At 42.6% G+C, this 13,170-nt stretch overlaps 1 protein-coding gene across 1 annotated transcript in view; it reads left to right on the forward strand.

Annotated features, from left to right (window-relative positions):
• LOC141259356 (uncharacterized) overlaps window positions 1-13,170 on the forward strand; it is a 751,467-nt gene that overhangs the window by 71,795 nt on the left and 666,502 nt on the right. The window contains exon 3 of the mRNA XM_073675220.1: window positions 2,938-3,066. Coding sequence (XP_073531321.1) covers window positions 2,938-3,066 — 129 coding nt within the window. The remainder of the gene's footprint in view (window positions 1-2,937; window positions 3,067-13,170) is intronic.

Genomic DNA, 13,170 nt, shown 5'->3' on the forward strand with positions numbered 1-13,170 from the left:
TAAAAACATTGCTTTTTTTTTTACGGTGTTCACTAAAGGGGTTAACTAGTGAGACTGTTTTATAGATTGGGTCGTTCCGGACGTGGCAATATCAAATATGTATATATATATATATATATATATATATATATATATATATATATATATATATATATATATATATATATATATATATATACAGTATTTTTATTATTATCTTTTTGTGATTTTTTTTTAAAATATATTTTTACAATTTTTTTTTTACTTTCTTTTTACTTTTTATTTAGTCTCTCTACGGTACTTTCACTTTCAGCAGTCCTATCACAGTTCTAATGCAGTGTAATGCACCAGCATTGCAATGCATTAGAACTGTCAGCCTGCTCTCCCACAAACTTGTTAGATCATGCTCAATGTTTGCTAGAGCCTGGTGACCCAGATGTTGTCATGACACTGAGTGCCAGATGTCAGCTTTCAGAATCACTGAACACCTAGTGGCAATGACGCATGCACAGCCTCTGTACTCACAAAATCACCTGGACGTATCCATACATCCAAGATTGGTAACTACCTACTGACCTGGACATACTGTATGGATATGTCCAAAGTCGTGAAGGGGTAAAACAGTGGAAACCTCCTACAAGTGTCCCAATTTTAGAAACTACACCCCAAAGGAATTTATCTAGAGGATTGGTGAGCATTTTCAACCCACAGGTGCTTTCATTTTATAACATTGGACCATGAAAATTAAAAATTCAATTTTTTTCCTCAATACAAACACCTTGGTGGCCTCAGAAAGACCTTTTTGAATCAGGGCTACCATTCACGAACAATTGAGAACCAGATTACAAGAGCGACCAGAACACCAAGGAATCATCTCCTTCATTACAAAATAAAACAAGAAAGCAACCGGGTGCCTCTAGTAGTCACCTACAAACCAAATCTGGAGGTGCTCAGGAGACCTGCACGAAAACTACAACCCTTACTACAAAAAGATCCCCGATTACAATCCACATTTCCAGACCCCCCACTTCTGTGATTCAGGCAGCCCCCAAATTTAAGAAGCATTGTCAGAAGCTCCCTGTCATCTCCACCAGATACAAATACCTTTCCCTGCAACCAGAAAAAATATAAAACCTATCCTTTTATAATGACCACAGACAAGATAAAGATACCCAGCTCATTGCGGTATTTCTGTTTCCTATTGTGTATAAATATGTGACTCTTCAGATTTTGTGCTATACTAGCCTGATGAAGAGGCCTTAGTAGCCTCGAAAACTTGCAACTTGTTACCATTTTTTCAGTTAGCCATTAAAAGGTATCAACCACTGAGGACTCTCAAATCTTAATATTTTTCTATCTACTTGCTAACACGATACAAAAATATATATTTTCCATGTTTAAACCCCACATTTTTTATTTTTACAATGGTAACAGGAGAAAATTGACCATACAGTTTGTTATGCAATTTCTACTAAGTACAGGGTCAGAAACTCTTTTTTGGGCACACAGGAGGGCTCGAGGAGGAAGGAACTTCATTTGACTTTTGGAGCACAATTTTTGCTACAATAGATTGCAGACATCATGTGACATTGACAGAGCCCCTGAGATGCCAAAACAGCAGAAACTTCCACAGATGACCCCATTTCGGAAACTACATTTCACAAAGAATTCATCCAGGGGTGTAGTGAGCATTTTAAACCCACAGGTTTTTTACAGTATAACATTGGGCTGTGTAAATGAAAAAATACAACTTTTACACTAAAATGTTGTTTTAGCCTTAGCCTTTTAGCCTAAGTTTTTAATTTTCAAAAGGGCCGAAAGGTAAAAATGGACCAAAAAAATTGTTACGCAATTTTTTTAAGAGTACACCAATGCTCCATATGTGGTAGGAAACTACTTTTCAGCCACAGTGCAAAACTCAGAAGGGAAGGAGCGCCGTATCAGAGTGCAGATTTGCCAGGAATGGTTTGTGGGTGCCATGTCACATTGGCAAAGACTTTGAGGTGTCAGGACAGCAGGACCTCCATAAAAGACCTCATTTTGCAAACTATACTTCTTAATAAAATGATCTAGTGGTGCTGTGAGCACGTTGACACCACATGTATTGCACAAAATTTTATACTATTGGGAGGTGAAGAAAAAAATATTACATGTTTACCACTAAGATGCTGTTTTAGCCCCAGATTTTACATACTCACAAGGGTAAATAGTTAAAAATGTACTGCATAATTTGTTTCACAATTTCTCGTGAAAGTGAAAATGCACCAAATGCGGTTGTACAGTACTATTTGGCCACACAGCAAGACTCAGCAAGGAAGGAGCGCTATTTGACTTTTGGCCAGCAGATTTTCTTAGAATAGTTTGCAGACTTCATTTGCAGAGCCCCTAAGTTCCAGAAGAGCAGAGACCTTCATCAATTGACTCCAATTTGAAAATTACACCACTCTGGGAGTTCATCTACGGATGTAGTAATTTTTCTCCACTGGTGTTTTCCAGAAAATCTGCCATTGTAGTCCCCAATACATTGTAGTGCCTGTACATTGTGCCCATGTCATGCTTCTGCAGATGTGTACGCCATAAATTTTTCAGGGAGGGTTAAAATAATTTTTGCAATTTTTTTCCTAACTTTTACTTTTTTACTTAGTTCGTCTATGGGACTTTAACTTTTCTTTCTCTGATCACTGGCATCAAGCATTGCAATATACATGTGCTGCAATGCATGAGACCTGTCAAATTACACTGGCAGATTGACTGACTGAACACAGAGAGTGGAGACTGTTGTAATTGGTCCCCTCATCTCTAGCCGTGCCGGTCACTTGTTGGGAAATGACACCTGCTCATGACGTTCTATACCTGTCATTAGTCGTTAAGAGGTTAATAATAACTATGTATATAAATTTAACTTTGCATTATCAACTGGAATTATCTCCTTGTACCTTTAATATTTTCTTCTATTAGCAATTGTCGTGTGTGACCTTCTTTGTGAGAATGGCAAGTGTCATGTCAAGCCTGAAACTATGACGCCTGCGTGTCTGTGCAACAATGGCTTTGTTCCTGATCCTGCGCAGGAGGAGAAAATGTGTTTAGGTGAGTTTAAGATCATGGTTTTGCACTTTGATAGAAACAATTACTTATTAAATATTATCTATGTAAAAATGAAGCAGCACTTGAGAAAGATATGTTTGTACCAGCCGACAAATTGTAGCACAACAACCTAAATACCCAAGAAATCTGAAAAAAGTGGGTAGTGCTCAAAACAAGTCTTATCTAAAAGAAAATAATAACACTTATTTGGTCCATATGAACAGTTGTATACACCTATGAAAATTACACATGAATAAATAAACAGTATATTCAAAATCAAAACAAAGTTTATTTATTAATCATACAAACATAGAATGAACATTAAAGGGGGAACAACTACAAAAAATTAAAAAGCTCATGGTGAAGGAATAAGGAATGATGGTATCAATGGGTGCATAGTTGTAAGTAAGTGTACAAAAAATTGCTGTCTAGTGTATAGTATATGAGTTGAATGAGTACATATATAGTTGTGACTAAATGAGTTAGAATACAATCTGTGCAACTCCAGTAACATATAGCAGACCATGTGACACTTAGATTGCACACAGGAGGACTTCCATTCACTAAGCATGTGACTTATAATGGTAATTGCCTGCACCAGAAATTTTTAGGGGCTTCATAGCAAACTGGATGAATACATATGTGTATGGAATTTTTTTAGTTATTTAAACCCACAAATTTATTTTATGCTTATATTTTTTTCACTTCATTTCACCAATTTAGAATATTTAGTGCTGTTGCATCACAGACAAATCGGATTACAAAAATATTTAAACATAAGTTGTAACAGAATAGGTAAAAAGCCAAGTGGGTGAATACTTTTGCAAACCATTATATATAGAACCAACAATATATTAAACAAATAAATAAATATCTAAATAAATAAGTAAATAAATAAGCAGCATATAGTGGGCAAGACACATATTAAAATCCAAGTGGACACATACCCAGCACCCATAGCAGTGACCCGATGGCTTTGACAAGAGACCTCTTGTATCCACTTGGATTTTAATATACGTCTTGCCCACTACATGCTGCATATTTATTTGTCTGATATACAGTGGGTACGGAAACTGCAGGATGGGCCATTTATATGGATACACCTAAATTAAATGAGAATGGTTGGTGATATCAACTTCCTGTTTGTGGCACATTAGTATATGGGAGGGGGTAAACTTTTCCAGATGGGTGGTGATCATGGTGGCCATTTTGAAGTCAGCCATTTTGAATCCAACTTTATTTTTTCAATGGGAAGAGGGTCATGTGACACATCAAACATATTGAGAATTTCATTCGAAAAACAATGGTGTGCTTGGTTTTAACGTAACTTTATTGTTTATGAGTTTTTTACAAGTTTATGACCACTTATAAAATGTGTTCAAAGTGCTGCACATTGTGTTGGATTGTCAATGCAACCCTCTTCTCCCACTCTTGACACACTGATAGCAACACCGCAGAAGAAATGCTAGCACAGGCTTCCAGTATCCGTTGTTTCAGATGCTGCACATCTCGTATCTTGATGGTATGGTGTGGTATATGGGGTAGAAAGATAGTGGGGCCAGTCTTCATCAATGGAAACCTCAATGCCACTGAATATCTGAAATTGCTTCATGAAGATGTGTTGCCCTCTTTATGCACTGAAGATGGCACGTTCCCTAAGTTTTTCCAACAAGATGGTTCACCACCACATCATGGGTGTCAGGTCCGAGCATTCCTACATGAACAGTTTCCTGGAAAGTGGATTGGATATTGTGGGCCAGTTGAATAACCACCAAGGTCTCCCGATCTGACCCCCTTAGACTTTTATCTTTGGGGTCATCTGAAGGCAATTGTCTATGCTGTGAAGATACAAGATGTGCAATATCTGAAACAATGGATACTGGAATCCTGTGATAGCATTTGTTCTGCGGTGTTGCTATCAGTGTGTCAAGAGTGGGAGAAGAGGGTTGCATTGTCAATCCAACACAATGGGCAACATTTTGAACACATTTTATAAGTGGTCATAAACTTGTAAAAAAATCATGAAAGAATAAAGTTATGTTAAAACCAAGCACACCATTGTTTTTCTTATGAAATTCTCAATAAGTTCGATGTGTCACATGACCCTCTTCCCTTTGAAAAAAATAAAGTTGGATCCAAAATGGCCAACTTCAAAATGGCCGCCATGGTCACCACCCATCTGGAAAAGTTTCTCCCCTCCCATATACTATTGTACAACAAACAGGAAGTTGATATCACCAACCATTCCCACTTAATTTAAGTGTATCCATATAAATGGCCCAGCTTGTATTCAGACCCCTTAAAATTTTTCACTGTTTCATTGCTGCCATTTGGTAAATTCTAAAAAGTTCATTTTTTTATCAATAAAGTACACTCTGCACCCCATCTTGACTGAAAAAAAAGAAATGTAGACATTTTTGCAAATTTATTAAAAAAGAAAAACTGAAATATCACATGGTCATAAGTATTCAGACCCTTTGCTCAGTATTGAGTAGAAGCACCCTTTTGAGCTAGTACAGCCATGAATCTGCTTGGGAATGATGCAACAAGTTTTTCACACCTGGATTTGGGGATCCTCTGCCATTCTTCCTTGCAGGTCCTCCCCAGTTCCGCCAGGTTTGATGGTGAACGTTGATGGACAGCCATTTTCTGGTCTTTCCAGGATGCTCAATTGGGTTTAGGTCAGGTCTCTGGCTGTGCCAGTCAAGAAAGGTCGCAGCGTTGTTCTGAAGCCACTCCTTTGTTATTTTAGCTGTGTGCTTAGGGTCATTGTCTTGTTGGAAGGTGAACCTTGGGCCAAGTCTGAGGTCCAGAGCACTCTGGAAGAGGTTTTCTTCCGGGATATCTCTGTACTTGGCCACATTCTGTTAGTACCATCCTGATTGTTTTTTTTTCATCTTTTGTTTTGCGGTCACATGACCATCTGCCTTTATATTCCATCTCCTCCCTTTTGGCTCTGCTGGACTTCAGTGTTAGACTGTTTCTCTAGCCAGGTGCTTCGGTGCCTTTCTCTGTCAGTTCGCTTGGTCCTTCTGGGACATCTAGTACCTTTTTGTCAGTTTGTCTTTTTGTGTTCTGCAGAGGTTCGCTGAGGGATTGTGTCTTTATTGTGGTAAAGCTGACCATTTGATTAAGTATTGTGAGCTTAGTTTAAGAAAAGAAAAAAAAAAGGTCCGGTACGCCCGTATTGCTTGTTTACGCTCTGCAGGACTATTTCTTTCTGGGAGTACTACTTTGCGGGGAGATTTGATTGAATTTCAGGTATTTGTGGATTGTGGTTCAACACTTAATGTGATTGATAAAGGGTTTTTGGAAAACCTTAAATTGAAATCCAAACCTTTGTCATCACCTATTTCTGTGATTGCAATTGATAACACTCCCTTGAAATGTTTTACTCACAAGGTTGCTGCATTTCCCCTCACTATCAATGGAGTTCACCAAGACTTGGTTGGATTAGATAATTTACCCTCTCCGGTTGTTCTAGGATTGCCTTGGTTAAAACTGCACAATCCTTTACTGGACTGGCCAACTAATGTGATTAAGTCTTGGAGTCCGAAGTGCTATGATAAATGTTGTAATGTTTGCATTGCGGCTGTGGAAAAAGGGGAATTATCGGTACCTATTCAAGATTTTTGGAGGTTTTTTTCGGAGGAGGAGTCGCAAGTTTTACCTCCTCATAGGGTTTATGATTGTGCCATTGAGTTTGTTCTGGGTGCTACTTTTCCGAAGAGTCGCTTGTTTAATCTGACTATCCCTGAAAGAAAGGCCTTGGAGGAATACATACAGTCTAGCCTGGCTGCTGGTCACATTAGTCGCCTGTGGAAGTTGTATTTTTCTTAGTTAAAAAAAAGGACGGTGGTTTACGTCCATGTCTGGATTTTCGTTAAATTAATAAGATTACCGTACGCAGTTCCTTCCCACTGCCGTTAATTCCTGACTTGTTTAACCAGTTAGTGGGGGCCAAGTGGTACTCTAAAATTGATTTTCAGGGGGCATACAATTTGTTACGAGTGAAGGAGGGTGATGAATGGAAAACTGCTTTTAACACTCCAGTAGGTCATTTTGAGAATCTGGTGATGCCTTTTGGTCTTACCAATGCACCTGCATTTTTTCTGAACCTTGTTAATGACATCCTGAGACCTTTGATTGTTAAGAATGTGGTTGTGTATTTGGATGACATTTTGATTTATTCACCAGATCTAGAGTCCCATTGGCAGAGTGTACATGATGTTTTGCAGTTATTGAGTGATAATTCTCTCTTTGCTAAGCTGGAGAAATCTGTGCAGAAAATTAGTTTTTTGGGCTACATTGTCTCCAGCGAGGGCTTTGAGATGGACCCTGTGAAGGTTCAGGCTGTGCAGGAATGGCCTAGGCCTATTGGTTTGAAATCTATACAGAGATTTTGGGGTTTTTCCAATTATTACAGGAAATTCATTAAGAATTTTTCTGTAATTGTTAAACCTCTAACCGATCTCACCAGGAAAGGTGCGAATGTGTTCCAGTGGACTACTGAGGTCTTTGAAGCGTTTAAGTATCTCAAAGAGAGGTTCAGTTCTGCCCCTATCCTTATGCAGCTTGATGAGACCAAGCCTTTTTTGGTCGAGGTCGATGCTTCATCGGTGGGGGTCGGAGCAGTTTTGTCTCAGGAGAACAGGGATGTGCCTTCTTTTCGAAAAAATTTTTGGAAACCGAACTGAATTATGATGTTGGAAATCGGGAGTTGCTGGCTATTAAACTCGTGTTTGAACATTGGCGTCATTTTTTGGAAGGCGCTAGATTTCCTATTCAGGTTTTCACAGATCATAAGAATTTGATCTATCTGGATGCTGCCAAGCGCTTGAATGCCCATCAAGCTAGGTGGGCACTTTTTTTTTCTCGGTTTAATTTTTCTGTTACCTATATCCCTGGTACTAAGAATGTTAAAGCCAATGCTTTATCTCGCAGCTTCTCTCCTACTGTCGGTGCCGAGGAGGAGGAGAGCATTTTACAGAAAGGAGTTGCGGTGGCGGCATTGGACTCTGTTTTGGAGAATGGGATTCTGAAAGCTCAAGATGATGCCCCATCTAACTCTCCCCATGGGAGATTGTTCGTGCCTAGAACCTTTAGGAGAGATTTGTTTGTGGAGTGTCATGAGTCTCGGTTGGCAGGTCATCCAGGAATTTCTGAGTCTAAGAGACTTATCAGTCGCAGTTTTTGGTTGCCTGGATGGCAGAAAGAAGTCATCAAGTGGGTGCGTCAATGTACTGTGTGTGCTAGGTCAAAGGCTTCACATACTCCTGCTGCGGGGTTGCTTTGCCCTCTGGAGGTTCCTAGTGCGCCTTGGACACATCTCACAATGGATTTTATTTCTGATCTTCCTGTGTCTGAGGGTTTTACTGTCATCTGGGTGGTCAGGGACCGTTTTAGTAAGATGTGTCATTTGGTTCCATTCATTAAGTTGCCCTGCGCCAAAACACTCGCTAAGGCGTTTGATAAAGAGATTGTCAAACTTCATGGCGTTCCCACGGATATTGTTTCTGATAGAGGACCTCAGTTTGTGGCTCTCTTTTGGCATGCTTTTAGTGACAGGTTGGGAGTCCATTTGTCATTTTCGTCTGGGTATCATCCTGAGTCTAATGGACAGACTGAAAGAAAGAACCAGGATGTAGAACAGTTTTTGCGTTGTTTTGTGGCGGACAATCAAGAGGTGTGGTCTGAGTTTCCGACTCTTGAGGAATTTTCTCTTAACAATCATACATCCTCCTCTGCTGGGTGTTCTCCTATTTTTTGTTGTACTGGGAGACATCCGTCTTTTGGTTCGTTCTCCAAATTGGGGTTGGTGGTGCCGGAAGAGGAGAATTTTTCTGGTGATTTGGAGAGAGTTTGGACTAATGTACGTTGCAACCTTCAAGAGGCTAACAAGAAGTCCAAGAAGTATTTTGACAGGAAACGTAAGGAGGTTTTGTTTACCGTGGGTGACATGGTTTGGTTGTCCTCAAAGAACCTGCGGTTAAGGATTCCCTCTAAAAAACTGGGTCCTAAGTTTGTGGATCCATTTAAAGTGCTTCAGGTTGTTAACCCGTCTGCTGTTAGGTTGGATGTCGCTACTTCCTGGAAGATTAATCCTGTGTTTCATGTTTCCTTGTTGAAAAAGGCTGATGTGTCAGATAGGGATGCCACTGTCACAGTTCCTCCTGTGGTGGAAGACGGCGAATATGAAATTTCTCGTGTCTTGAATTCTAGACGGCATAGAGGGAGATTACAGTATCTTGTCTCCTGGATGGGTTTCGGTCCCGAAGACAAGTCCTGGGTAAGGAGCGATGATATCTCTGCTCCTAGGCTTGTTAAAGCTTTCCACAAGAGGTTTCCGGATAGGCCCGGGCCTGGAGGATCTGAAGGATCCTCATAAAAGAGGGGGTACTGTTAGAGCACTCCTGTTTGTTTTTTTTCAACTTTTGTTTTGCGGTCACGTGACCATCTGCCTTTATATTCCAGCTCCGCCCTTTTGGCTGTGCTGGACTTCAGTGTTTGACTGTTTCTCTAGCCAGGTGCTTCAATGCCTTTCTCTGTCAGTTCGCTTGGTCCTTCTGGGACATCTAGCACCTTTTTGTCAGTTTGTCTTTTTGTGTTCTGCATCAACTTCTCTGTTTAGGAGGTGTCCCATTTTTGTCCCAGTCCTTAGTTCTTTGAGGGACCCCTCCCCTTATGCTATAGGTTTTCGTTCAGACTAGCCGAGGACAAAGGCGGGTCTGTTCACTAGGAACAGGCAGTCCGCTGCATTGGGGATTCAGATTAGTCTTACTGTAGGGACCTCTCTCCCCTATCTTTCCTTAGTACTTGTTGCAGATCATAATACATTTATGTTTCCTTCAATTGCAACCAGTCGTCCTGTCCCTGCAGCTGAAAAACACCCCCATTTGTAGTGAGTGTAGAAGATATTGTCCTCCATTTAAAATGGGCAAGGCACGTGGCAATGGACGGGAAACTGGACTTGATGGTGATGGTGCATGCAGAGGCCGAGGCAGTGGGCAAGCTGAAATTGTGCCACAACAAAAACCCACATCTTTCCGCTCGACCTCCCTAGCCCAATTAATAGGGGACCGCAGAACACGCACTATTGAACACAGACCAGTGTGAAAAGCTTATTGGTTGGATAGCTGATAATGCTTCCAGTCACTTAGCCACCACCACCACCATCCTGTCTTCCACAGGGTCAAGTCTCAGTAGCTATGAGTCTGGACCGCATATTCCTCACCCTGATCCTCTTTCCTCCCACCATGTCAAGTGCCCAGAGACAACTGCTCCCACACTTGGACACTCCGAAGAGCTGTTCACTTTTCCATTTATAGATTCGGGCCTCTCGCCTGGTCTACTTCAAGCGAGCCAAGAGGAAATCGCATGTAGCGATGCCCAAATATGAGCAGCCATACGAAGGCGATGGAGGGAAAGTGTCACAAGAGGTGAATGATGATGAGACACAATTGCCAGAAAGTCAGGAGGAGGACCAGTGTGCGAAAGTGGAAGATGAGGTGGTGGATGATATAGTAAATGACTCAACCTGGAAGGAGGACATGCAGAGCGAGGACAGCAGCACACAGGGGGAGGGAAGCAGAGCACCACAACAGGCTGGAAGAAGCAGTGTGGTGGCCGCAGACACAAGGCGGGCAACCATTCCCCGTAACACCAACATGACTGAAGTTGCCAGTAAAACTGTTAGGTCTCTCCGAGTCTGGTTGTTTTTTAAAGACTCTGCCGATAACCCCAAAAAGACCATTTGCATCAGGCCAGCATCTGCAGGGGTAGCAAAACTACCAGCCTGACCACCACCAGCATGATCAGGCAACAAAGCACCCGACTTTGTGGGCTGAACCCCAGGGTGCAGGAACAGTGTCTGCTGGTGACGCCACTGCTTCTTCCGCTGTTGTGCGTGCTAGTCAATCCCCTAGTCCATAGTGCATGCGAAGATGCCTCCTGCCCTGCACCTGTCGTTGCACACTCTCAATTAGCACCATCAGCAAGCACATCCTTGTCCCAGCGGAGCGTTCTGTTGTCCATACCTCAGTCCTTGCAACGCAATCGCAAATACGCAGTCAACGCCCCACAGGCCACACTACTAAATAACCACATTTCGCGACTACTTGAGCTCGAAATGTTGCCTTTTAGGGTCGTGGAGATGGAAGTTTTCTTGAACCTGATGGCGGCAACCATCCCTCGGTACTTGATCCCCAGCCGCCACTATTTTTCCCGATGTGCCGTCGCCGCATTACACAAGCACGTGTCCCACAACATTAGCCGTGCCCTCAACAATGCAGTTACAGAGAAAGTTCACATAACCACGGACACGTGGACAAGTGCTTGTGGGCAGGGACGGTACATCTCGCTGATGGTACAGTGAGTTAACATAGTGGAATCCGGGACCCAGTCGGAACACATCCTCCTGACGCCGTGGATGAAGGGCCCTAGGGCAATCAGGGTTGCCCCCACAGTCTACTGCTCCTGCACCTCATCCTACTCAGCCTCCTCCTCCTCTTCAGCCGCTATCTCCAAAATGACCACATCAGTCACAAGCTGGAAGCACTGCAGAACTGCCTCAGCCAAGCGGCAACAGGCTGTGCTGAAGCTAATATGCTTAGGTGACAAATTGCACAATGCTGAAGAGTTGTGAACAGTGCTAAAAGAGCAGGGAGATCTGTTGCCGACGCCGCTGAACCTACAGCCAGGCATGGTCGTGTTTGACTATGGCTGGAACCTGGTGGTGGATCTGAGTCGAGGCGAGCTCACACATGTACCATGCCTGGCCCATGTACTTAACCTCGTGGTTCAGCCATTTCTCAAAACCTACCCTGAGCTTCCGGATCTTCTTGTCAAAGTACGCCGCCTGTGTGCCCATTTTATAAAGTCAGCTACAGCTTCCGACGCCCTTACCGTGCTTCAGCAGCATTTGCAGCTTCCAGCTAACCGAATGGTGTGTGATGTCCCCACGCATTGGAACACTACACTGCAGATGTTGGGAAGGATTTGTGAGCAGAAGACGGCACTTGTTGACTACCAGCATCAACAAGGCTGTGGATATTCAGCTCAGACCCCACACATAACACCTCAGAAGTGGACATGGATGTCTGACATCTGTACCATCCTCCAAAACTTTGAGGATTCCACCAACATGGTGAGCGGCGATGACGCCATAATTAGCGGCACCATCCCTCTTCTCTGTCTTCTGAAACGCTCTCTGCTCACAATCAAAGAGGATGCATTGCAGGCGGAGCACGATGAGATGGAGCAAGGAACCATACAGGGTGATTACACACAGCCCAGCCTCATCTCATCCCATAGTAGATTGGGTGACAATGAGGAAGAGGAGGAAGAACAGGAGCTAGTTTCCTGCGCTATAGACGGTACTACCTGCACAACTGTCATACCGTCTGTTAAGCGTGGATGGCCTGAGGATAGGAAGGAGGAGGGCGAGGAAGAGGAGAGCATGATCAGTCATCCTCTTGGTGAGGACACGGAAGTCTAGCCTGTTAGCAGTCTGGCACGCATGGCTGATTTTATGTTATGCTGCCTTTCCCGTGACCCTCACGTTCTCCAAACTTTGGGTGATAGTCATTACTGGTTGGTGACACTTCTAGACCCATGCTACAAGGAGAACTTTATATCTCTTATTCCTAAGGCAGACAGTTCTACAAAAATGGGTCAGTACAAGAAGGCCTTTGTTTCGGAATTATTAAAAAAATTCCCACCTGAAAACGCTGGCAGTAGAGGTCATAGTTGTTTGGACAACCAAGGAGTACAGCCGAGAGAGGCACAACTCCAATCCATCAGAGGCAGGGGAACACTGTCAAAGTTCTGGGAGAATTTTCTCAGCCACTCCCATCGGACAGGCCCTGAGGCGCAGGGTACTCTTACAAGGAGTACCACCATCCTCTTTGATTCCTCTGTGCCTTATAATTATTGGGTATCCAAGCTCAATACGTGGAATGAACTGGCTCTCTACGTATTGGAGGTCCTGGCTTGTCCTGCCGCCAGCATTTTATCAGAACGGGTTTTTAGTTCCACTGGTGGAATTATAACTGATAAGCGCATCCGCCTGTCAACTGAAAATGCTGACAGGCTGACTCTTATAAAAAT

Source organism: Phyllobates terribilis, unplaced genomic scaffold, assembly GCF_046119375.1.
Source record: "Phyllobates terribilis strain yellow unplaced genomic scaffold, ASM4611937v1 Scaffold_3__8_contigs__length_932513732, whole genome shotgun sequence".
In the NCBI taxonomy this organism is placed as follows: domain Eukaryota; kingdom Metazoa; phylum Chordata; class Amphibia; order Anura; family Dendrobatidae; genus Phyllobates; species Phyllobates terribilis.